Here is a 25,892-nt window from a genome sequence, read left to right as displayed (position 1 = left end):
CCTGAGGTCTGCCTCTTCGACCTCACAGCTCTGCCTGAGGTAGGGTCAGTTGTGCAGGAGAGGGGTCCTCCCAGACTACTTCTGCTTTTGCAGCTTCACAGTGGCTGTGATTTTAACAGCTCTCAAAATGTTATTGTGTGAAGATTTCCTGCATTTCCACGTCTACAGTTTAGCAGTGTAATTAAATTAAGGTCCAGATTCTGAAGCCAAGGTGTTCAGACAGTGCCACTGAAGTCAGTGGTGGGATGGAGAGTCACTGGTTCTCATTTATGAGATTTAAATGGTGATGGAGACTTAAATATATTTTTCAGTGAAAATGGTATCTGGTGTTGGAAAGCCAGTGAAGTGAGTATTTTTTCAGAAGTGTTCTAGATAGGTGATGCAAATGTATGTTTGCTTTAGCTCGCAGTGGTGATGCTTACAAATTTCATCATTTTGGTGATACCGCAGTGACTGCATTCTCAGACTGTTTTTAGTTTTCAAATATTAAAAAATCTGTTAGAAAAAGCATGGGGGGAAAGAAAAGGAAGCTAAATAAGTAAAAATGTACAAAACAAGAATTAGCTGTCCAAGAAATGCCTATAGCAGGAAGGGTAACAGATTTAAATGTGATTTCATACATCTGGTTATGTCTGGAAACAAAATCTTCTTGGCTGGAAGATCTGTATAAGCTAGTGAACTGTATGTACTCCTTGGTGCAGTGATAGGATGGATCTGTGGTTGCTTTTATATCCCCTGGAAGAAGTATGAGAGTGGTTTAAGGTGTCCAGGGGGAAATTTCAATGCCCACTGATACATGAATCCAGCTGGCTTGAACGGTCATTGGATAAAGCCAGAGGAGATAGAAATAAAAGCTGTGGAGAGCCCTCTCCTGCTGTATTGATTTTGGAGCTGGTGCTCTTGATCTCTCAGGTTTATCAGACAAAGGCAGAATTAATTCAAATTAATTGTGAGTCTTTTTTAAACTATAGAATACATGAGTTATTCTGCCAAAATGTGTATTGGGAATGCCTTTAGCCAACATAAAATACCAAGAGCAGGTTTGCCTTTCATACTCACCATGGATAGTCTTACCTGACAGCCTTCAGGAATCTTCTCTGAAGGTCAAGCTGAGTGCCTGTGCAGGAGTGCACTTGTGCTTTGTCTGAGACTGGTGGAACACTTGCAGGATTAGCTGGCATATCACATAGAGGAGGATTTCTGTCTCTAACTGATGTAATGACCTTCTCTACCTTTAAAAACTTCATTGAGGATTGTAAATAAAGTGAGGTTGGCAAAAAATTAAAATAACACATAGCCTAATGTATTTCATTAGGGCAACACAAGCAGTCACTTGAAATTCTCAGGCAGGCTCCTCCTTGCTCACACGTTTTTTATGTTGAAGGTATTTCTGGTTGGGGCACGGCTCCTACGTGCACACACCCGTGCACACACATGGCCCTGCGTGGATTATGTGAGGGGCTTAGCTCTGGCTGCCTGGATTTGCAGGCAGTGTGTTGACAGGAAATTAGTTTGTACCAGGACGTGCCTTTGGAGGCCATTTCCAGGCAGTTGTGATGACATCAACGTGTGGAGGTCAGGTGGAGGCGGGGGGGGGGCCAAGGCAGCCCCTTGGCTGGAAGTTGGTTTTGGCAGTGCCTCCATGGGACTGGAGGGTTAATCACGGTTTGTTTCTCTGGCTGCTGTTTGCGTCAAAACTCTGGGCAGCCTTAATGAATGTTGCCTGTGTTAATTTGGAAGCCTTGCTGGGAAACCATGGGAAAATGGAAAATCGCATCCTTGCGAGTCACCCCTGGAATTAACAGCTCGGGCAGCACCGGAGCTCTCGCATCTCACCGTGGCTCTGAGGCAGCTCCGAGCAGCTGGGGAAGAGATCTCTCCTTGTGCCTGCCTGGGATTTTTATAGGGTGTCCTGTTAAGCCAAAAGCTAATTTAGTGTAGGCTGTGCTAAAACGGTGCAGCGTGTGATAGCTTAGTGAACTGTGTAAATAAAAGCACTGACATTAGAAATCCATGGTGTCGTAGGACCCAGGCACCTCCTCGCTTTTGTTACTGATACTTTTTGCGTGCATGGACTTAAAATTATTTACTTCACTTTTAAGAGGTAATAATAAAGCCCCTAATAATGTCCTGGAAGCCCTCATTGTTTGAGCTGTATTATACCATCTGTGATTGCCTAACTGCAGTTTTCTGATGATGCCCTAATTGCATGAAAGTCCTTGCAATGTGCATTCCCCTGTGGGGATTTTCTTTAGAATAAACACTTCTTTAATGTGTTGTGAGTTTTTTCTTTTTTTGCAGTCTGAAGCTTGTAAGAGAAATGTTTATATTGGGGAAAGATGTAATATCCGTTCTAGCCACCTCTCTCTAAAACTAAGTATTTCTTTTTTTTTTTAAAGGAAACAGAGAAAGGTTTAGCATCTCCTCCAAAGTCTTCCAGCTTCAGATCATTTTATATAACATTAACATTTTAGTCCCAGTTTTACAATTATTTTTTCCTTTGCTTAGCATTTTCTTGTGCTCAGTCTATTTGGTATAAAGTGGAGTAAAATTGAAACTCATGCAAGATGGGAGCCCTGGATCCCTATTGAGACTAGGTAATGTTACAAAGTTGCTTTTAATTTCCTTTAAGCTGTGTGTCCTTCCAAAAGCATATGCTATCCATGTCCGACACCTGAAGTGTTTTATCACACTCAGCCCTCTATAAGTCAGTGGGACTGTGACCCATGGGTATGTTCGAAATGCTCAGATACGACTTGGGAATTTCCAGTGTGGCTGCAAAAACCCCAAAAGCTGACGAGCAGGTAACTCAAGTCCCTTCTCTAATATTTCTTAGCAACTTAAATATTTTACTCTCTTAGCCAACATTTATTATAGCTCCTTAAAGATGTTTTCCAGACTGGGTGTGATAAGTTAACTGTTTTGCACTGTAAAATTGCAGAACCAGTTGTAGGACAGGAAAGTTGGGGAATTTATTTGGAGGAGAGCTGTACAACAGTGATGGAGCCATTACTGTTGCTGTGGCTCTGGGACATCACTGTGGTCGCAGGCAGGCTGGTGGTGGGTGGCAGTGCTGCAGCAATATGTATGTATAATAACTGTACAACTCCATTTGTGCATTCTCTATCTGATGGAAGTAATTGGAGCACTTACATTTTAATATATTTAATATTTTTATGTTTGGAAACTAGCTTTGTCACGATGATTGTATTGCAGTTCTCTGTGTGTAGAGGTCCCTGTATACCTGTGTAAAAATTTAAGAAAACTTCTGGAAAAGAACTTTAAAAACTTGGAGATTAAAAAATTATCTTAATCCTCTGTAGATTTGGTCTTGTTTTAAGTATCAGACTTCTTTTTGCTTCTTACTTTTTAGGGATCCAGAAGAACTGGAGAGATTAATTTTTTTAAATTGTATTGAAAAGAGCCTATTTAAGGGTACAGAAGTAAAACCTTCCCTTGTGCAGCAGAGCAGGGAATAGCCCTGGAAGAGCAGTCCCATTGATGAAAGATGATGGAGGATGCCATCCACAGGGGAAGGTTGTGTTGGAAACAGCGAGGTTTTGGTGTGTGCCAAGAGCAGGATTCCCAGTTTCTGGCAAAGGAGGATAAAACTCACATTTTTGGTGTAATTTCCAGCAGCTGTCCCTAGCCTGCTTCAGTTTCCTTGCCCCTTCTCAGCAGAGGGAATACTTTATGCTTGTCTGCTTAGGTTTTCCACATATTGGTAACTTCAAAACTGGAGTTTTCAGTTTTTTCAGTGTTGGGTTTTTTTCCTGGTATCTGGACAATGAGCTGAGTTAAAGGACTGACAATGCTATTATGAGGCAGTTGGTCAACACTCAATTTATTCTCAAGTGATGGAGAGAACATAAAAATATAGAGCAACTCTGCAAAACGCAGCTGCCTAATTTTTTATATTGCATAGGGTGGTGTAAGCTCTCACTTGGATGATGCTAAAAATGAAAGTAATAGTAAAGAAGCTGCAAGAATTCAGTTTTCTTAAAAATGTTTATTCCAGCTATCGACATTGTGCTAAGTTCTTTACAACCTCCATAGCAGGGCAAGAAGTAAAAAAACCCCTAAATCTCAGTTGCTTTGCTGCATACCAAGAAGACCTAGGGAGGCCAAATTCGCTGGTTTGGTTTTACTCACTTCATATCGCTGATACTGTTTCAGAGATTGAAGGTGAAAATAAATATTGTGAAGAATTAAGGCAAAAAGATGCATCCCTGTAAATTGGAAAGAATATCATATCTTTTTCTTTCTCCAGTTTCTAGGAAGGGAAAACTAATGCTGTGACTTTTTTTTTTTTCCTGTAAATCAGCTCTTCAGGTGCTGGAAATGTAGCAGACCGTGTCTTGGCTCAGTTGCTGGCGGAAATGGATGGGATAGAACAGCTGAAGGACGTGACAATTTTGGCAGCTACAAACAGACCGGACATGATAGACAAGGTACAAATAGATGCACTCTCTATATCCTGTTCCTCTTGAAAAGACCAGATTTTGGTATAATTCCATCCTCTTTTACTCTCCAAACTGTTGTCTGTTCAATTTAATGTAGAAGTTTGAAAATGAAGACAAGGCAGAGGAATGGTTCATGACCCTCACTTTTTTTCCCCCCCTCAAAAGTATTTTTAACAGAAAAGAAAAGTTTTATGGTGGCCTTAAATATCTGTTTCCTAGAAGAAATTATCCTTAAGTCAAGCTCATTGAACTTGCACAGCAGCTGTGGTTTTTGCTTCTGTTCTGTTTGTTTATGCGGGAGTTTGCTGGAGTTTGTTGGTTTCATTAGTTACTTCCTTTCAAGGATTAAATGTCTCAGCAATTCAGTTTCCAACTGTAAACAGGGCAATTTCTCCTCAGATCCCACAGCAGCTCTGTGACAAGAACATCTCAAGTTTGTAAAATCTGGAGGGTTGTAACACTTACTGCAGAAAACCTCCAAACACAAACCCAACCCAGCAGCCCTCCAGAAAATCCATTTTACAGCTGTTTACCACTGCTGTGTCTTCTCACAGCTAAGTGCAGTAGACAGATCAGTCTGAAGTGATTTCCTTTAAGATACGTTTTGTAGTGTTGGTAGGGTTATTCCATGACTTTTTGCCTTCACAACATTAATTAATTTGATGACAGGTTAATGAATTTAGTTTTCATGATCTTTTTAGGGTTTCTCATAAGTTTTTTAATTCTCACGTTTTAAGCTGTTTCTGGAATAGTCTTTTCTGTTTGTCTTGAAGCATTCAGGCATAAAATACGTATGAAATGTGTATGTTTAAGGTATGGTTTGTATGCACATGAAGTCTTGAGAGAAAACTTGCATTTTGGCTCCAGAACATGGCCTCTTCCCTTTTGAACTGGAGAAAGCCACACAGCTGAAGGAGACCTGACAAAGGCTTACTCAGAGCTTACTTGTACATTTATCTGTGAGCCTGCCATGACAAAGCAGAGCCAGCAAAGAGTTTTCAGTAGAAGTTAATAAAACTCATCAGTGAAAAGTATGCTTGTGCAAAATTGAAACTTTCAAGATGTCACTTTTGTCAAATTGGTTTTGGGTTTTTTTGGTGACTGTTCTTTGGGGTCAGACTAAGCTGAATTTGAAAATATTCTGATTGAACAGCAGGGAAATTCTCTTTGGAGTCAGTTCAACATTGTATTATGTTGTCTCCTTCACCACCTGATGGGAATTGAGTTCTCTGTCATTCTCCCTTTTGTTGGATTTCTCCTGGGCACACAGTGAATGCTGCTTTCTCATATTTCAGGTTTTATTTGAAATACTGGCAATATTGGAACAGAACTACCTTGAGTTAAGGGTGCCACCCTGCAATATACAGAGAACTTTTGGATAGAACCTAAGTTACTATGTACTGTACCTACATCACTGATGCAAATCCAAACCTCTTAGCCTGGGACTGAAAGTTTTCATTTTGATATGATGTATAAAAATTCAGTGTCTTTTCTATATAAGAATTTTATAAGGGTGGTGGGCTTTTAAGAATGAACAACACAGTTTTGTCATCCAGACCAGACAGGCTGTACCTGGCCACCGTCTTCTCCTGGGTCTGTGCAATATTTGCAATGCAGGAGTTGTACTTTTTCCCTTCCGTGGAAGAAAGAAGATATGACACCAGAAAGCATTTCTACTTCACTTATGGGAAATCTTTCAGTGGGGGCTTTTAGTTTGCTCGGCGATTGGTGATCCCTTTGAGAAGGTATGGTTTTGTTAAATTAATATTTTATATGGAAATAGTTCTGTATGACAATAAGTGAGTGTCCTGTTTTCATAGGTATGTATGGTGACTATACAGTAATTTTTTAATGCATGAGCTTTTATATATGGCATAAAAGTATAAGGCAGTCTCTGTTCTCTACTTCCAAGGACTGGGAAAACGTCTGGGATATGTTGTGACTATTCTCTAGATTTTCAAAGCAAGAAATGCTTGGGGAATGTGCGTTTTCTAAGGTTTATATGCCTGCAGAATTGCTAACAATCCATCCAGCATCTTAATTTATGTGGCTCCTGCTTAACCGACAGTTATGTGATGATGAAACTCGTAATTTGCAAATAGCATGTGGGGATATCAAATGTAAGGGTATTCCCCAGAGCCTAGTGCAGACTTCATTATTCCTGCAAACACTACAGCACGTTGCTTTCGGATAGTGAATAGATTTGAGTCAGACTTTTTACAAAGTTATGTGTAATGGTAAACTTGTTTTGACTTGTCACAGATGTCTATTAATAACTTATTTCTCTAAGATGATTGCATCGAAATATTATTGCAGCCTAAAGTTGTGTCTCATGTTTGTGTCTCAGCTACTTTGCATCTCATTCATATGATGCTGGAGAGACTTTGGAATAGTTTCTATTTTCTGTGAGAATACAAACCCAGTACGTCCTGTTTTCAGCCATGTATGGTACAGAAAGTGATTTCTCTTGGAAGGGAAATATTCTGGAACAAGATGTTCTGAACATTCTTTGAAAGTGATACAGAAACAAAACACTCTGAGTCAGTAATAATAGTAAACTCTTTCCTTCTTCATTCTATAAGCAGAATTGATGAGCAGTAACTGGAAAAACTGCCTTTTGGTTTTGGTGACTTACACACTCGGGAGTGATTTTTCATGCCTAAAGTATGTAGCAGTAACTTTATGGAGCTGCTTATGATTCAAAGCCTGTTTGTATTTTCCTATGCATCAGTTGTCCTAATGAGAGATCACTCATTTCCACATAAAATATTTTGAACCCTGTGTATAAATTGCTCAGCTTGAAATTAAATGTTCTGTCCAGACATACATGTGAACAACTTTTCAGATGTGGTGTGACAGATTTCCATGGAAGAAAACCTAGACCAACTCATCAGGATTTGTGTGCCCTGTTTTTCATTTTCTCAGTGGAATCTGTTTTCCTGGTCTTTTAGTGCTTGGCTTACTTCTGGTGTGAGAAGGGTGAATTGCTATCATTACCTACCCATGCAGATATCTTTTTTTCCCTCTTAAAGCAGCGTTTCAAACTCCATTAGCAAGGGTGCATTGGGGAAAAAGGGGGACTGTCAGATCCCCAAGGACTTGGATGAATGTTTTAGCACAGGTAGCAAGATACACAGTTGCTTCGGGATTGGATGATTTTACCTCCTGCTGGGTCAAGTTTGAATGTCAAACACATTAGCTGTGATGTAAAACACGAGGCGCTGAGTGAAGGGATGGCCCGTGGTACAGGATGACATCCTGCTGCTCCTGACAGCTTCACTTCTCCTTATCTTGGGGTGCAGAAAAGACGTATCCTCAAATATGCTATTTGCATAAGAATGACAGGATGTGATAGGACAAATGAAGATTAATGGGAAGCTGTGCTGTCAGCATTGCCCATTGTCTCCAGATTGATGATGGTCTGGATTTTGTCTGCATTCATGGGCTTCAGTTTAAACTGGAAGCTGTCCTGGTACCAGAATACTGAAGAGCTGAACCTTTACAAATGCTTTGTTAGCACAGGAGGGCAGTGCTTGGCTCCTCATCTCCAAGCATCCTGCTTGTTGCTATAAAAACATGTATTTTGCATATTGTGCTGGTGCAGGGGATTTTTCCTGCCTCCTTTTGCATGTTTATTTTGGTTTTTAAAAACTTCCTGCTCCCTAGTCTTCCTCCTTACTTTTTCCTCTTCCATCACCTTCAAGTTTTGCTCTTCCTTACATAAGCTTTGTTGACTTTGTTCTATTAACCACTGGCTTTAAATTCAGCTTATTTAGTTTAAGAGTCACATGGATAACACAGAGTTTTCTGTTCTGGTTGCATGAACAAAATAAAACAGAACTGCAGCTGATATTCTTCCTAGCAACTGCCAAGCACGAGGAAAGGGAATAAAACTCCCTTCCCCCATGGTTCAATTGGATTTGAAGGAGTTTTCTGGGCAGAGAAACGAAGCAGAGGTTTATCAAATTGATCTGCCCCTCAAATGTTGATTACTATGTAGTTATGGGACAATCTTAATTTAAAGGGGCTTGTTTTGATGAAAATAAAAAATGCGTGATAGAGCCATTTGGCAGAATCAGCAAAGAAATTATAATTTCTTGCCTGCAGCAAAAGTGAATAATCTTTCCTCTTTAAAAACATCAAAGTTCAGTCTTTCTGAAGGCTTGTGGAAGAAATTCAAATATTTAAGTTTGCAATTTTACAAGTTAAAAGGAATAGGAAAGAATCTTGCACGTTTATTCATTATTGTCTAGAAATGTCTATGTGCTGTTACAAAGCAGGTGATGCAGTCAGATGCAGTGGCACAATCTTGCCTCAGTACCACGTAACATATTCTTCTATTTACATATTTGCCTATTTGTGACTTCTGTTTTGGCCAAAGGTTATTCCTGTGTTACAGCTCTGACTTGGTAGGATTTCAGTTCTCCCAAATGTTGTGTAGGACTGTAGAGTTAGAAGCCACATAATCCATCATGTCTTGCAGTGGTAGGGAATGAGCAGAGTAAGGAAAGGGGCATAAGGGTCTTGCTGCCATTTCTCAGCAGTGCAGATTTCATCCAGACTGGGAGGGCAGGGGACCCAAGACTGGGTGCTTTTTAGAAGGAAATGGTGCAGAAACGTGTAACTTTCCCACCTGTTGTATTCTTGTGGTGCAGTATTTCAGAGTAGGAATCAAAGTATGGGAATGCAATCGCCACGGCTCTCCATACTGCCGAACAATTCATTATTACTTTTTTACTTTAAATGCTGAAATGCCTCTCTGCTTGTGAAAGGACACTCCTTGTATTCTTGTAAAGCCCTGGGATTAAAAACAGAAAGTGAGAGTTTGTGGGTCTCCTTTTCAGTCAGCCAGCACCTAGAGCACTTAGATCATCTTGCCCAGGTGCAAGTATGGCTCTTTGAAATAACAGAAGATGTGGGATTTCTTTTGAAGACAAGATTGTTCTGGAGCATATAATAAATTTTCAGAAAATGAAGCTTTAGGGAAAAATGATATCAAACTACATGACATGGAAAAGAGGATCTGATATTCTAAAATACTTCCACAATTTTGGCACCAACACATTTTCCATCAACCAGTTTTCTCTGGTATGTGTTTGAGTTTTTCCTCTTAATTTTCTTAAACCTACAACTCTCACTGGGGCAAAGAGGTGCTCTGGAAAGTTTCTCAGAGGTTCAACTTTGCCTTTATTAACATCAGATCTTTACACTTTAGGGTGATTAGAAACTTATTATGTTTATTTAAAAAAAACCAAAAAAGAAGAAAGAGTAAAATGAAATTATTGAAAAGTTTTCACATGTTGTTTTCACCTGCCAGACTGAAATGGCTGAATGGACACAGTTGATGAGCAGTGCTGTTTACTGGCTGAGACTTTCAAGGGGCTGAATTACATAGTGAATCCATGGTTTCTAAAGATCCTGAACACTCTTACTATGTAGAGATAGTTTTGGGGTTCTTATATATATATTCATATTTCTTTAAGACAAGAACTAGGTTTTAAGATTCACCTGAATCTCCCTCTCTCCTTTCTCTTCCCCCCCACCCCCCCACCTCCCTCACAGATGAAAACTTTGTTTTCTCATGAGCACAGCAAATAAAATATTTCCAGGTGTGCAGAAGTGATTTTTGTTTTCAACTATTCGATTGTCAGAGTGTGGAGGGCTGAGTAGTAAATCAGCCTTAAGGCTGCTATGGTTTTAAAAAACAAAATCTTAGTGGTGACAGCTGAAGAGCACAGTGACTTTTTCACTCAAGATTTATTGCTTGCCTGAAAAGAAAGGTTGGAGGGAAAACTTGCTGGGCCGCATATTTTCTCCTTTAGCAGGTATACTATAGGGCCAGGACAAGTTGGTTTTATTTTGTCTGTGAAAACATACATTTTAACAATGTATGTAAAAATATAATAGTTTTACTTCAAATAGAACAGAAAAGTCAATACACCTTCTCCTGTTGTTTATAGCGGAAAGCATTCCTTGTGTTGGCTCAGTTGTGTGTTTTAGCATCACTTATACTTTCATAAACTTCCCTGCAGCACATGCCAGAAAATTTACTTGAAGGGATCAATGTGTATTTATTTCATTTGGAAAAGTACAGAGATGGAAAGGTAAAGGCCATGGGCCAAAGTTTGTTCTTACTCAGACCTCCTGCCTGGAAGTCCCAGAGTCCAGCTAAGGTACACAGGGTGCTAGCAGGCCTCTGGACAAAGCAGGAGCTTGGAAAGGCTCTCAGTTTCATGTCTGTTGTGTGAATGCCATCCTGGTTCAATGAGTCTGTAACTGTGATACCAGGTATGGTTTTGGAGGTTTGTTGTTGTTTTTTGTTTTGTTACTTTTGTGTGTGGGGTTTTTTTAACAGTGACATGGAAATGATGCTGTATTTCTAAGATAACATGGGAACATCTGGGATTAAAATGACTAATGCCTCTAAAAATTAGGTGCATGTAAGCAGTACATGTAGACTGGGTGTAAATTCTTAAGTGTTGGGTTAGATCAAGTCTGTTCTTCATGTAGGTTTAGTGACAAAGCAAACAACTTTATCTATAGAAGTAACACTAATTTTATGACTAATTGTCATGTACCTGTACAGCAGCTTTTATCTGCAAAAACTTGTGGGTGTGCTTGTAAAGGTCTGGGTTTTCACTTCCTGCTTGAGTTATTTGAAAACAGTGTATGTGATAGTAACACCTTCCTTTTAAATCCTTTAAATTCGCTCTTTTCAGTTTGTGTCAGTGTTTGGGTTGTGCAGGGGATGGGTACAGCTGAGCATCTCCCCAGAGATGGGTGGCTTGGCTCTGTTCCCAGGGGAGCATCCTCAGGAGCTATCAGGGCTGTGGTGGCCTGTAACTGGGATAACTGGGATTTATGTCAGAGAAGCAAAGTGCAGCAAGGCATATTCTATAGTCAGTGTGCTGGATGGCATGAGTCTTAGTTATATTTAATTAGCTTCATTAGGGTAGTGATAACAGTTAGAGGAGAGACATTCCAAACAGCCTTGGCTTTTAAATATTTGTGGGAGTGACGCTGGAAAGGATGTAAGTGTAATACTGAGAGCTGCAGAAGCTCAAGGAAGGGCTGCAGTTATGGTGCTTGGGCTGTAACCACGGACACATTTAGGGCTTGCTTTGCACTTGGTCTTCTGCCCAGCTTTCCTCTTTGTGGGTGCAAAATGCACAGTGTTTGTCCAGCTTTCTGTGTATGCTATATTAAAATAGCATTATAGAGGATATTGTGTTTGTCGAGCACTTGTGGGTTAAGAACTGGCATGGGCAAGATTGTGTGTACAATCTTAGTTCATTCATCTTCTGTGTGTGCATCATAATGCAGTCTTTATTTACATTAATTAAAGATGTGTGCATTGTGAGTGATTAATTAAATTGCATTCATTTAGAAAATTATTTTTGCAAGTCATTATGATTGCCTCTACTTTAATTACCTTAATACTCACATTTCCTTGCTTTTGCAGGCTCTGATTAACACTGTTTAAAATCAGATGAACCATCACTAGTTTCTGGGGGGAATAATCAGGTTACATAATTTTGTGTCATACTGAGATCTTCATGGTTATCAACAGTACAGCACCCTCTGGGTCTGCCACAAAACTTGTTCACTTGAAATAGGTGATAAATTGACAACATTCAACTCCTTTGCTGGTTTTTTTTTTGTGGGGTCTACTGTGCAAGAATGGGACTTTTGTCTGTTACCCAGGATATTTTCTGACAACAAAAGAGTGCTTTTGCCCCAATGTCCATACTCTTGGTTTTCAGTGTGTTCACTCTTCATATCAGGAGGCTTTTCTTTCTGGTGTCTTCTTTCTCCTCTGCTTGACTGTACTCAGACAACTCCAATAAGGGGAGAGGTTGCTTCCCTGCTGTCATTTTGGGAGCCTAGGTCCAGCATGGCCTGCAGACTCCTTCAGCCTTGGTAGGATCAGTCTTTGAGTGGGCAAAATTTGGAAAATGTATCTACAAAATGTCAAGAAGCCCCACAAAGCTTTTTCAAATTGAGATGTTTCAAGTCCTCCTAATGTGGTCAGGTCTCAAGACCTCTGTCCAAAGGTTAGGGTGAAAGAGTTTTATTTTTATTAATTTCTAAGAGCTGTAAATAAAGTGACATATTTCTTGGTCTCCTTCTCATGCAATAGCTGAAATGTTTTGACTGGAGCATTACAAAACAAATCAGTCTAAGGCAGCCAGCCAGCTTGGAAAGGACAAGAAGGTCAAAGCTTGGAATAGTATAAGCTACTAAATGGATTATTTTATAATATAAAATGTTGAGTGACTACTATATTAACTGTTGATAGTTATCTCTCCCCTAATAGGGTACGGAGCTGTTCCAGTAAAAAGGGAAGTTGTGGTGAAATGGAATGCCCAGGTTTGTACAGGTCACTGGTTTAGTGTCAGTCAGAACCAAGGGCAGCTTGAGAGGATGAGGTGGCCAGTGCACAGTGTCACTGTTTGGTTGCACACTTAAAGGTTGTGACTTTTTCACTTTCATTTTAGGTTTAGGAAACCTCTGAACCTCAGAGCTTTATAATGAGCAAACTGGAATACAGTCAAGCTCTTTACATCAGTAAAGGACTCTAAAGAGCTGCTGAGTTTAGGGATTAGCTGCTGTGCACTTGTTTCTCAGTAAGGATGTTAGTAATCTTTTACTCAAGGTTCTTTATGGGTGTTAGATGCCATCATTAGTCCTTTCAGTTGGTTACAACCATTTCTTGGTGAAATTTCTCTGGGGAGAAGGAAAAATAGGAGATCTCAGGCAGAAATTCCAATCGCTGATTTTTAGAAAATTTTTACTGTGTTAAAGGAGATCCAACTTTAAATTCTATTTGCCCCGTCAGTGATGAAAGCTGGATGTCTTGCACATGTGTTGTATGTATTTTTTAGGCATAAATGGAAATACCATTCATGTGCAGTACATCTAACACTGAAAGAGAATAGGTTCAGGAAAGACAGGTTCTTTCTGTAAGATCTTTGTTAAATTCTTGACATAAAGCTAAATGCAGTACTGTAATAATGAAGCATAAGAGGAAGGGGAGCAATCTGGAGGTGACTGATAATGTATCATTTCATAAGATGTGTAGAAGGATTGATGTGCACCGAAGTGCAAAGCTAGGGCTCTCTCCTTGTCCATGTGAGATGTTAACATCTCCTGTGAACAGTACAAACTTGGTAGATGGCTGCTTAGATTGCTGGATACCTCAGGCTTGGATTGGATATGCGTAATAACAAAACTTTGGGTTTTGTTTGAGGCTATGTGTCATTTGATGTATAGGCAACTGTAAAAGTTGGCTCAGACTCAGGAGAGTTTGTGATGCGTCTTGGGATAACCTAGAAAAACGTGTAAATGACAAGCTGATTGTGAGCAAAGGGTCTGAAAGTTAAGTGGGTATTTTGATTGAGTGGTGCCAGGCAGGACTCAGCAGTTCTGGAAATCTGAAGTGACTGTTCCTTTTTGGGGGTTATGTCTGTTAAATATTCTTACCTGGTTGAGGAATTTAATTAAAGAGGATGTAGTCACTTCTTCCTTTGCTTTAAGTGTTACGTGTATTCCCTCCATGGCAAATGAAGCTTTGTTCTACAGAGAAACATATACCAGTTATATGGGCTTTGAACACACTTTACAACAATACTCTGATTGCTGTCTACAGCATCTTCTTGAAGTACTGTTCCCATTTAGGTGCTGGAAAAGATCATTTTGGAAACTGCCCTTTTTTTTTAGTTGTTGATCGTGTGATATTGTTCTGTGCTAAATGAAAGGAGAGTCAGCTATTCCTAAACAGAAACTAGTTTATGTCTTTGATCATCCTTGCTGCCCTCCTCTGAACCTCTTCCAGTCTATTATATCCTTTTGGAAAGAAGGGGACCAAGACTGCATGCAGCATCCAAGGTGTGGGTGCACCATGGGTGTTTGTGGGTGCATAATGATGTTTTCTGGTTTGATCTTTACTCTTTTATTAGAAGTTCTGAATTTTTAACACTAGAATTGCTTTTTTGACTGCTGCCAAGAACCAAACTAGAGTTTTCATCACTGTCTATTAAGACTAGAGGTGGTAATGATTCATCTCGTGGCACATCCGTTTATTTATGAAGAGAATATTGAATTTCCCATGTTCAGTGCTTTGCCTTTACTTACATTGAACATTATCCAATTGCTGAGTCTCCTGAGAGTCTTGGACAGTTCTTTACCATCAGTCTTCATCCCTGTTTCTTTGAATAACTCTATCATTAGAAATTATGGCTCCTATATGACATAATTTCTTTGGTATTAAACCTCATAAAGGAGGTGTAAATTTTATACAGGAAAAATAGATGAGATGAAGGGGTCTGTATTGTGTCACAATCGAGAGGTAACAGGAAAGGCCTCTCCCCTGCCAGTACATGCTGTTATCTACAGACAGATCCTGACAAGCACAGTTGGACTCTTACTGAAAACAGAGGAATGAGAGATAAAGCATCACACAATATAATGAGCTTGAGGGAAATTGTATTCCTTTGCACTGTAGTGCATTGGTTCTGAAAAGGAAAGGGAGAAGGATAAGAAGCATGGCACTGTTTCTGGTCTGTCAGAAATGACCATGATAGGTGAGCTGCAGGTCCTGGTGTTGATATCCCCATGGAGTTAAGTCATATGACTGAGAAGGAAAAAAAAAAAAAAATTGCAGGTTGATTTCAAGCAGGCTGAAAAATCTATTGTTCTGTAAGAAGCATGCTTTAGTTAGAACTATTTTACACTAGTTTTATGCTAGATTTATTCAAAATAAGCAAGTAGAAGCAAAGCAAAAAAAAGAAATCTTAGAGAGAATGATCATTCTAAAAGAAGTTTGTCTCCATATCACAGTGTACCTTGTAATGTTGTGTGGGGAGCCTAAGCCTGCCTATGTGTTTATAAAGAGGAAAACAGTGAAACAGGCAGTCATCGAGATTTACTAGGTAGTAGGAAAAAAAGCAATCTGTAAAGAGGGCTGTGTCTTTACAGTAGGCAGCAATGCACAAGAAAAGTGCTGGGTACCACCCCAGTCTGGGGGAAAACACTCCTGAGAGTGGCACAGAAAATGAAGGGATCACAGCATTGGTTCTTGAGACAAGAGTGAGTCTTCTTCAGACTGCAAAGGGCTTAGCTCTGCTTCAGAAGTTGTTTTTCTTAGCAGTGAATGCTTTCTGCAGAAGTCACTGAGCGAGGAGAGGCGGCGTTAGCCAGTTTTCAAGGCAAGTCTTATTCCATTACTTAACAGGGAGGCACGTGAGCTATGTAAGCAAGAACACACGCCAGGGTGTGTGTGTTCATCAGTCAGCATGTGGGGTGTGTGTAATTGGCAAACACACACCTTGGAACATGTTCCTGCACCTATAAAATGGCCATTTATTTTAGTTTTATTAAGGAATGTAAGTACCCTCTGCTAGTTTACAAAATTCCCTTTTTTATATGTAAAATTGAAACACTGTTCTTTCATGCATTTAATGGTGAAGTGTGTTAAAGTCTTTAAATACCTGTTTTAGTGCTTAAGTACTAGTTTGCTCTGATATCTGAGCTTCTCTGTTGCCTTCATGCACTGACAATTCCATTTGAGTGGATGTGAGGAAATGTAGCTTGACTTCATCCTCGATTTCCCCGATTCCTATTCCTTGTGCCCCTCTGAGCTTCCCCACCTGTACTTAGAAACAATACATTTCCCAGGGGTGCTGCAGTGCAAACCTGATTCTTCACCCAGAAGGACTGGCTTCAGAGGATATTACTCTTAAATGATGGTTTGATTCTGTGTATGAGCAGGGAGGGATTTTATGATGTTGCTTCAACTGTCTGCCTGCTCTCCAGAAGAAGTGTCATCAAGGGATGGAAGAGTGCAAAGAATCAGAGTGACATGGAAATAGGTTGTGCCCCTTGCTGCAGTTCTGGCAGCGTACTACCTATAGAAGACTGACACCTCCTTATTGAAGACCTCTGTCTCCTCTGTGCATTGTGAACAGGCGTGATGGAAACAAAGTGAAAGAGCTGTAATTGCTGTAGGCACTGTAATTGAGGCATTAGGTGCAGTTCCATCACTGCTTCTCCAGAAATTGCTGATTAATATCCACAGAGCTCAAAATTCTTCCCTCTGTGCAACCCCACTGCATGTGAAGGGATTTCAGAATTATGGCTGAAGGGAAAGTCTTGTGTTTCCTCTTTTTTGGGTTACTTTTTCCTTTTCAGTTACTTGTCTTTCTAGTGGACAGAGCAGGGAAAGGAGAGAAGCCACCGCTGAAGGCCCTAGATCATGTGAAAGACTTGTACAAGACCATTACTGGCTTTGTAGGTAATAGGACTCTGTCCTGCCTTTGTTTTTCATGTGAAAACAGAGTATGTTTCACAGGAGATGCCACATCACAAATAAAGAAACTGTTTAAGCAGACGCATTTCCACAACAAAGGCATATTTTGACGTCATCTGCCAGTAATGCTGTGACAGAACACAAATAATGTAGGCTCTTGGAAAAGGAAAAATATTAATTGGAACCATTAACTTTCTGAGACAGTGAATACATTTTGAAATAAATTATTTTAATTAGTATTGTTCTAAGAGAAAAGAAGTTGTGGTTTGATTCAAAATCGCCAGAATTTGTGTAACCTGGCATGCCACCTGAAGTTTTGGGCTCACAGAGAAATTCAAACTCATTATTCAAATGGCAGCCTGATTTGTTTTGGGTTTTTTTTGTTTTTCTTCTGTGGTAGGATTTCCTTGGGTTTACATTTTATTTATGTGGATCTTATTCTCATAAAAATACCAATACAAAAGATCTTAACCTGGAACTCCTTCAGTCCGCGCTCAGACTGTTTTCTTTTCCCACAAGCTGAGGATTGCATTTGATTCCAACATTGGAATAATATATGTATATGCTTTACTGTAAAGCTCAGTATATAAGTGTATTTGAATGTTTGCAGAATTGGAATTTTAGGAACTAGAAGAAGGTGGCTAAAGTCAGTATCTGATTAAGCAGAAATACACCATGCATACAAACTGGGCTGAAACAATGCTTATTTTGGCAATTCTGAATGCTTTAACATTGTCTGATTATATAAATATATTTATATAATATATCTAAATAATAATTATATTAATATAGTCACTTGTTTTTCTACTTTTCCCGTATAATAGTGGAGTGACAGAACTAAGCTTTGCTGAAGGAAAAAATTGAGAAAAAAGGTGGGATATAAAAGTTCTCCCACCTCACCAAAGATGAGGGAGAGTGAAAATGAACCCAGTGCTTTCTCAGCCGGATGGTCCTGATGCCCTGGACTGATAACTTTCAGCACATGCACAGGGTGCACAGTCATCTTTTGTAGAAACACCAGATAAAGCTGGTTTTGCCAGGAGAACTATTCTTGTATGGAACACTAGAATAAATATCTTGCTGCTTCAATTTCAGCTTTGAGCAGCAGTGATATGTCTAAATGTTGGCTTGTACTGATAAAAAAACATTCTGGGTTAGAAAAAAAACCCACTTCAAGTCCTGACCTCATCCACAGTGTGGTCTCTTCCAAAGGGGTGGTTGGTGTAATCGTGTTCCACATCATGGTTTCATCATTTCAGCATCACCAGCCCATTCACCCCCTCACCAAGTATTTACATTCTTGCAGGAAATAAAACAACAAATGTCAGGGTCCTGAAGGTGAATTTGCTTTCTTTTGTGTATGTGTGTGTGTTTCATTGGGGTACAATGAAACAAAGACTTTTTATAATATTGAGTATTTTTGTGGTAGAATAGGTTGTTGTGGTGTTCTCCCTTGTGGAAGAGTATAAAGGTAGTCTATTATTATTCTCTATTTTCCTTGGTTTTTTAAATGGTTGCTTCAGCTGGGATTCCCTTTTCTCTAAGGATTAGCTGTTGTGCCTGATTCTCTGTTTCTTACTATCGCCATGGTCCTGGGCATTACATGCTTTTGTTTAAACAGTCATCTTATTCATGCACATGAAATTATTAAATTTTCTGGTTTTGCTTATCTGAATATTAGCTAAAGGATGATAGATATCTGGACGCTTGGTCTATTTTATTTCTTTAAATAAAGATACCAGTTATCTCTAGTTACCTAATTTCTTTGTTACCAAGAACTGGAAGAAGAAACACCGAACATTTTGAAAGTTTTGTGCACATATTTTCAAATTACTCTTCAGGTTCCCAAAACTTGGGATCAGCAGATGGCAGTCAAACCAAAGTTCCATCTCTTAGCTTGCATGGAGATTTCCAAATACTGTGCCTGTAGGAGAAAGTTGGAAGAGAGACTCTGTGGCAGAGTTGTGTCAGAAGAGATGTTCTTACACATTTGTAAAGAGATACAGGTTTGTTGTCAGACCTTAGAAAAGAGGAGCTTTGATTTCTGTCTGTCTGGGATTTGCATAGGGTGTTTGTTTCGGGTCTTTGGACTTGGGAAGCTCTTGAATTATTTTTTTTACAGCATCTGTGAATGTTTTGAAAAGACCAAACTGCTGATTAGGTTGTCTCACTAGAGTTCTAGAGATCTGTCTATTTAAAAATATTTTCTTATTCAATATGTGTGAGAAAAGAGCTTTGATTTTATACCTGGATTGTCTGTCTCACTAGGGAGTAATCTGTTTTTTATTAATCAGTTTTGGTTTTGTTTTTTTTTTTAAATAAAAACCGTATGTTTTTTTTATTCATGGTGGTTAATGCTTATAAAGAAAATAAATTTTTTTGCACTTCTTGCTTGTATTTTAATTATTTTTGGAAGGATATCAGCTAAGTGGCTGAAGACTATTCAGTATTATATGGTCTTTTTATTTACATCCTGTTCTAAATAGTTGAGACACTTGTAAACCAGTGCAGCTGTATTTAAGTTGTTGATGGAGTAGTTTCCTAGAACTGCACCTTCCATGTAACACAGTTATCCCAAGGCTTAGTTACTGAAAGTGTGAGAACTGAAAGGAGTTGTAGCGTTTGAAGTATCATTATGCATTTATTGTACTGTTATTTTATTATATTTCCATGTTTTTCACTTTGCAATGTCATTGAACTTCAACCACTACTTTTTTTTTTCTTTTCATTTATATTGCAAATTCTGTCTTCTGTTTTCTCTTGTCTGCTATTAGGAGGGGAGGGAAAAAAAAAACTCTAATCGAAAACAAACGAACAAAACAAAAAACTTTGTGGGAAAAAGACTCAAAGGTTTTATCATGAGTCAGTATTTTCAGTTCACACTTCACACCTCCCCCTCCCTGGAGGGATTAACACTGCCTATTAATTGAAAAGCACAGTTTATACTGAGCATTATTTAACATATGCTGGTGGAATTACTGTACTTCCTGTTTTGTATTCACAATAATAGGTTTCTGAAGAGTTGCCTTTGTATAAATACCTCACTGACATTTGAGGCAAGTATGTTCATGTCTTGGAGTAAGCACGAAAGAGTGATGTGTTGGAACACTGCTAAAGAAGGAAATCTCTTTGTGTTTCATAAATGATACCCCTAAAGCCTTTTAAAAATCTTGTGTTTTAAAATGACAGCTCTGCAATGATTTTGTTTCTTTGTTTTGTGTTATTCTGGCTTGAATTTGCTCTAGTAAAGCATAAAGGGAAAATTGTGGCTTCAGCAAGGAATCTTCTCTGCACCTGGAGTGCTTTGCCAGGAAGCCTGAAATACTGTCACATGGAATAGCAAATCTGCAGAATGTGTTAATGTTAAAAGGAAGCGAAAACTTAATAACAAACGAGCTATTAATGCAAGTACAAATTTCCTTATATGTCTCTTAGTCCCATTTAAAGTCACTTGTGAAAAATCAGGGGGCCGTGGGGAGCCCAGGGAGTGAAGGTTTCCACCAGACTTTGTGTCCAAGTTTTGTCTGTAGTGGTTGTGGGACTGCAGAGTTCTTACGATGGCCAGAGCTGATAATACATGATGGAGATCAGGTCAGAACTGATTAGGTTTTATTATCAAAACTCATTTGCTAATGCTTACTGGCCATCTGGTTAGTTCTGAAATTTATTTTGAGTCTCTAGAGAAGGAGAAAAAGATTAGAGATAACAGTAATAGTGACTTTTTTTTATATGAAAGTTGAAATTATTAAAAAACACTTAGCCTCTATTAAGGGGTTGAAAGCCCTCTGATAATGTTTATATTTATTATTTATTTGTTTAAAGTGCACAAAATTTATACTGAGCTGGATCACTGGTTCTGTTTTCTTTACCTCTTAATTAGTTTTTACCATGTTATGTAGGCACACCACTGCTCTCCAGGATGTGTGAAGTCGTTTCTTACATTCCAAAATATGTGGAAAAAGTAACAAATAGGAGGATATTTTTTTCTCCTTCAAATTTAAGCTGCAGCTTTGTATATCTGCCAGTTAAAATCGCTGATGAAAATACTGTAGAAAAAAGCCCAGTCTTGTGTTGTTGTGATCTCAGTTTCACTTCAATGTTCATTTGGTTTGTAAGTGACACCCCAAAGATATTGTGTGTTTAATCCTGAAATCATCTTCATCCTGTTTTATAGTCTGAGAGGGGGAAAAAAAAATGTGGGGAATTTCCTTTTAAGATACCCTTGTTTCCTGCCTTCTCTTTAATCTCCATACAAGATATGCTTCCCAGAGAAGTGTCAGCTGGCAATTGCTGTATGTGCAGGCCCTGAACTGAAAAGAAATTCAATCAAATTACACATAAACCTGAATACACAGAAATTTAAGTAACTTGGCGACATCTCTCCCCTATGCACCAGTTTTGATTTGCCTGCCTGAAGCCCTGCTTGTGTCTGGTCTGCTGACAAGATTCTCACGTTTGTGGCAGTGCTGGTGTAGTTGAATGTCCAAGAGCTGCATTTCTCTGGCTAAGTTGGCAGAAGGCTCTGGTGAAGACTTTCTCTGATGTAGCTTTACCTTTTCTCTGAACGATGCGAGCCAAGCAAGGCCAAAAAAAAAAAATAGCCTCAATTCTTTACGATTCTTTGACTGCTGTGGTATCAAAACCTATATACCCCTAAAGAAATAATGTCCAACATTAACCACTCTGACTGAGACATTCTGGGCTTGCTCTTAGTTCTGGGCTGACTTGTCTCTTGAAGTTTTCATGACAATGTTGCAGATGATTCTGGGAATTAAAAAAAAAAAAGGAATAATTTGTCTAGATTAAATCAAGGCTCTGAAAAACTCCAGGCTCTTTTATCTTTGGAGCATTGGTGATGATCCAAACAGGAGGATTGCTTTCCCTGGAAGGATTCACCTAGATTTGGCCATGGAAAATATATTTGCTCAGCAAATTTAATCAGCTTATCACAAAGTTCTGCAAGCATCTTCTCTGTGTTTTGGGTAGTCTGGACAACATACTGCTTTCTGTGTAGCTGCAGCCTCATCCTCCATGATGTCTTGTCTGCAAAGCACGAAGCTGGACTTTGAGCCTGGGCAGAGGAAAGAGCTGGGAATTCTGAGGTCCCCTCACTGTCCTTTGTGGCAAAGAAAAGGGCAAAAGTATCCAGAAAAAATCTTAGTTTCTTGAGTGGGTGTTAGTTCTCTGGATTTTATGGTCGTCATGACACAGTACTGCAGACAGAAGGCAAGCAGGGAATGCTCGCCCTGTTTGCAAATGACATTATCGAGATGTTGCTTGTGGTCATATTAGATGCTTGTGGAGAAGCAGAGGTCTAATTGTAGCTGCACCAGAACTCTTAAATAGCATCCATTTAGTCACCCAGACTTTGAGAGAAGTCTGTGTTTGGTTGTGATGCTGGTAACCCACTGCACCACATTCCTCCTTAGGGGCAGAAAAAGAAGCCAGGTCTTAAAAGAAAGAATTTCTCCGCTGCCTTGCAAATAGTAGTGCAATCCCCAGGCTACATATCTGTGGTGGGGTTTTCGGGTGGCTGGTCAATGCACAGAGTAACATCCTCCTGCTACCACAAATTGTTCTCATCATCCAGATGGAAAGTGTCTGGGCTGTGGATTGGCTATTTATGTTAGTAAATGCAGGATGGCTCCTGGGAGCCGTGGTGATAGACCAGCACCATGCTGGGCACTGTACAGGAAAAAACCTGTCCCTGCCAGCCCCAAGAGGTGAGGACCCCGAGTTGCCCTTCTGTCATCAGTGTGCCCATGGGATAGACTCTCTGGTTTTCCTTGCAGATAGCTCTTCCTTTAAGCTTCAGAAATAAAACCTACACAGAATCTGATAAAAGGTTGTAAAGGCAGATGCTGGGAGTTAACCAGACCTGCATGGGCAGCTGCAGCTTGATTTTGTTCTCCTTTGTGTGTGTGTGTGTGTGTGTGTGTGTGTGACAGGGTCCTGCCGGAGATTTCCCAAGCGCAGAGTATTTGTTTGAGGGATTACTTATGGATGGCCCAGTGCCAGTGAAAATATCTACTCTGAGTACAGCAACAATCAAAACCCAAACAAAGTGTTTTAAGATATATGCTGAGCAGTATGGGGATGACATAAAAATAGTTTGGTGTTTTGCCCTGGGATGGAACAACGTGGCCAGTGCCCACACAGTGCTGTGGAGGAGGCTCAGAGATCAGCATCAGTCCTTCAGGGAGTTTAGCCACTGTCAGATAAGGGAACATGGCTTTTATTGTTACAGTTTTTAAACTTGGCTGATTAAAAAGAAGGCAAAAGTGAATGGGGGATGAAGATGGAATAAAAGTATCTATTTGTATTCCTTGTAAATTGAAGGAGATAATTATATTGAGTGGGTAAGCGGCTACCTGGTGACTAACGAGCATAAGTGGCTAATGAAAGAACCGCCTTCAAAAAGGTATCAAAGAGAAAAATAGCTCATAGCAATCACTGCCATGCAGTGTCACTGAGGTAAGCGTCTTAGCCAGATTACAGAATGGATTTTCTGTTTGTTCAGGTAATTAAATTATCCAGATTTTAAGAAGAAATATTATATAAATGTGTTTTGTCATGTCTGTGTCTTAAAATGAATCGAAGTCCTTAAAACTGATTATTTTAGTCACTCTCTGCTTCCTGGAGTTTGGAGGGTCCTCACCAAGTGGAGGCTGAAGGTTTTGACACACAAACAGCAGCAAGGTTGTGGTAACTCTTCCTTTGCACAGCACATTCTTTATTTGCTGCAGCAAATGTGTGGTAATTTGCTCATCTGGATATGAGTCATTCGCTGCCTCTCAAGGAAAATGTGTGTTCCAGCCACCATGGCAGGGAACCTGAAAGATAAAATGTGGTTGCCATATATAAAATTATAAATAATGCAACTTCTTGTCATCAGATGGGTCATGGTGGTTCCAAGTCTGTAAGTACATGCTCAGCTTAAAGTATGGAAGGTATACAAGTAATATTTCTTCTCTGACAAAGGTATGTGTGAAATGACACGTCAAAATAGGTAATTTTTGTATAATAATGGTTGCTCATTTTCTAATTTGGAGCAGTTTTCTGCTTTATACAGTTCTTTATGAGAGAATATGTTGTTGCAAGATTTTTTGTTATTATTTTATTTTTATTATTGGTTTTATCGTGTTGGCTGTGGAAATATTGCCAAATTCTTCGTGGTGAGCTGTAGCAAAAACACATGGGATTAATCAATATGCGAAATAACATATATTATTTCACTTTTATAGGGTAGGAATCCGATGTGTGCATGCCAGTGAATTTTGTTCAAGGAAACCTTTCTCTTGCACTGCTACTTATCACAGAAGTAGAAGTAATATTATAGTTGGCATTTTTAAAAATCCAACACTTTACTCTGAAGGTAACTGGAATTTTATTTGGTTGCTTTCTCACCATGCTGTCAATTAACTGGGACAAAAATAAAACCTCCTTTTATACAGTGTGAATAGGCAAGCAGAAAAGCAATGCAGAGCTGTTGTCCTCTTTGCCCTGGATGCAGCAGGTGAATATTAACATGCACTCGTAGGTGCAAATACCTCTACAGAGTATAGGCATGTACAGCTTACATTTTTACATGCCCAGATCTATTTGACAGCTTTTGAAGATACTAAAACAGTGCAGTAAGGAGCACTACTGCAGACAGGTGTGATCACAGCCATGATTTTCTAACATCCCTGTGCAACTTGGATAGTTTCACACACAGTAGCAGACCAGTATTGCAGGGGGTCATATGTGTGGGCTCACAGCCCTCCACAGACCAGTACCTTTTGTAAATAAACAAATGTCATACATGATGAACAGTTAACTAATTGAAACTGTCCACCCCCAGCCAGCTTTATAAATGGACTGCCATTTAGCAAGTCAGAGAGGGCTGCACATTTTTTTTTCTGATGAGTAGATGGAAACTATTTTCTTCTAAGCAACATTTTCAATAAAGTGGATTGATGTCAGGTTCAATAATGCATGTAGAAAAACGTGGTAATTTACTGAGGTATGTGATGGTTTCTCTGGCGTAAGTTAGATGTAGCTGCATTACTCAAACTGTGGCTGTAAGGAGCTTTCTCTAAATCTCTGTCAATACAGTATTGAAACCACACCACGCAAAACCCCCTCATGTAGTGCCATTTTTATATGTCTGTGCTGTATCGTTTTTTGAAAAAGCTTTGTTGAATGAAAATGTGTTGACTGTCCTTGTAGTACTTTTTGATTAATCATGGGATTTGTTCCTCCTTGTGCATGTAAGAAATGACAGTGTTTAATTAGGATATGGTAAGAAGTAAATCTAAAATACATAATTAATAATATCTAAAATAATCATAGAATCATGGCCTGGTTTGGGTTGGAAGGGACCTTAAAGATCAGCTAGTTCCAAGGCAGGGGCACCATCCACTGGACCAGGTTGCTCAGAGTCCCATCCAGCCTACGCTTGAAGAAGGTCTGATGCTTTGCAACCTTACCAGCCTAGGAAAAACCCAGAAAGCCAGATTTCTTGGTGAATTTCCTTTTTTGGCTTATTGGCAGCTGTCAGGACTGGCAGATTCTTGAGAAGGGCAACTATCAGATGGCGTGCAGGGCAGGCAGATGATGGTGCAAGAGTGACCCCATCCCCTTATGTGGTTCTAGGATTCTGCCTTGCAAGTGACAGTGGTAGCCAAATGCAGACAGTGATTAAGTTCTAGTTACTCAAACTTGAATAATGTAATTCTTCGTATTCTAGTAGCTATCTGTTGATTCTTACTTTAGTTCTGGCTATCTCCTGTCTCCCCTTACCTCAGCTGTTTCATTTTAGCATGTCAAGGGAGAGGAAGAAAAGAGGCTGCAAATGTGTGGGGACAGCCTTGTGCCTGTGGAGCAGCTTACCTCCGGGACATGCAGCTGAAGTGTTTGAAACGCGCTGGAGTTTGGCAGTTTTCCGTTTGCTTTCCCTTTTCCTTCCTTTTTTTTAGTCCTCCAGTAATAGCTCCCTTGTTCCAAAGAACAAAACCAGCACTTAGTGGTCATTCAGAAAGATTCATTAAAAACAGGAATGGAGTAATTGTAAACAGGCACCCCCCTCCTATCATTCCTCCCCCTTCCATTCTAGCCCAGGGCACAGCAGCCTTGTGTTG

At 39.5% G+C, this 25,892-nt stretch overlaps 1 protein-coding gene across 2 annotated transcripts in view; it reads left to right on the top strand.

Moving 5' to 3' along the window:
• SPATA5 (spermatogenesis associated 5) overlaps positions 1–25,892 on the top strand; it is a 166,649-nt gene that overhangs the window by 44,155 nt on the left and 96,602 nt on the right. Inside the window, exon 15 of one of the 2 annotated variants that reach the window (XR_004240207.1) lies at positions 4,325–4,422. Coding sequence is in view for 1 of the 2 variants with exons in the window: in XM_032109156.1 (XP_031965047.1) it covers positions 4,325–4,451 (127 nt within the window). In the remaining variant the exon portion in view is untranslated. Of the gene's footprint in view, positions 1–4,324; positions 4,452–25,892 lie in introns of those variants that run through there. The other variant, XM_032109156.1, reaches the window with a different exon arrangement.

Source organism: Corvus moneduloides, chromosome 5 (assembly GCF_009650955.1).
Source record: "Corvus moneduloides isolate bCorMon1 chromosome 5, bCorMon1.pri, whole genome shotgun sequence".
NCBI classification, from domain to species: domain Eukaryota; kingdom Metazoa; phylum Chordata; class Aves; order Passeriformes; family Corvidae; genus Corvus; species Corvus moneduloides.
This window is presented reverse-complemented; position numbering and strand designations above follow the sequence as displayed.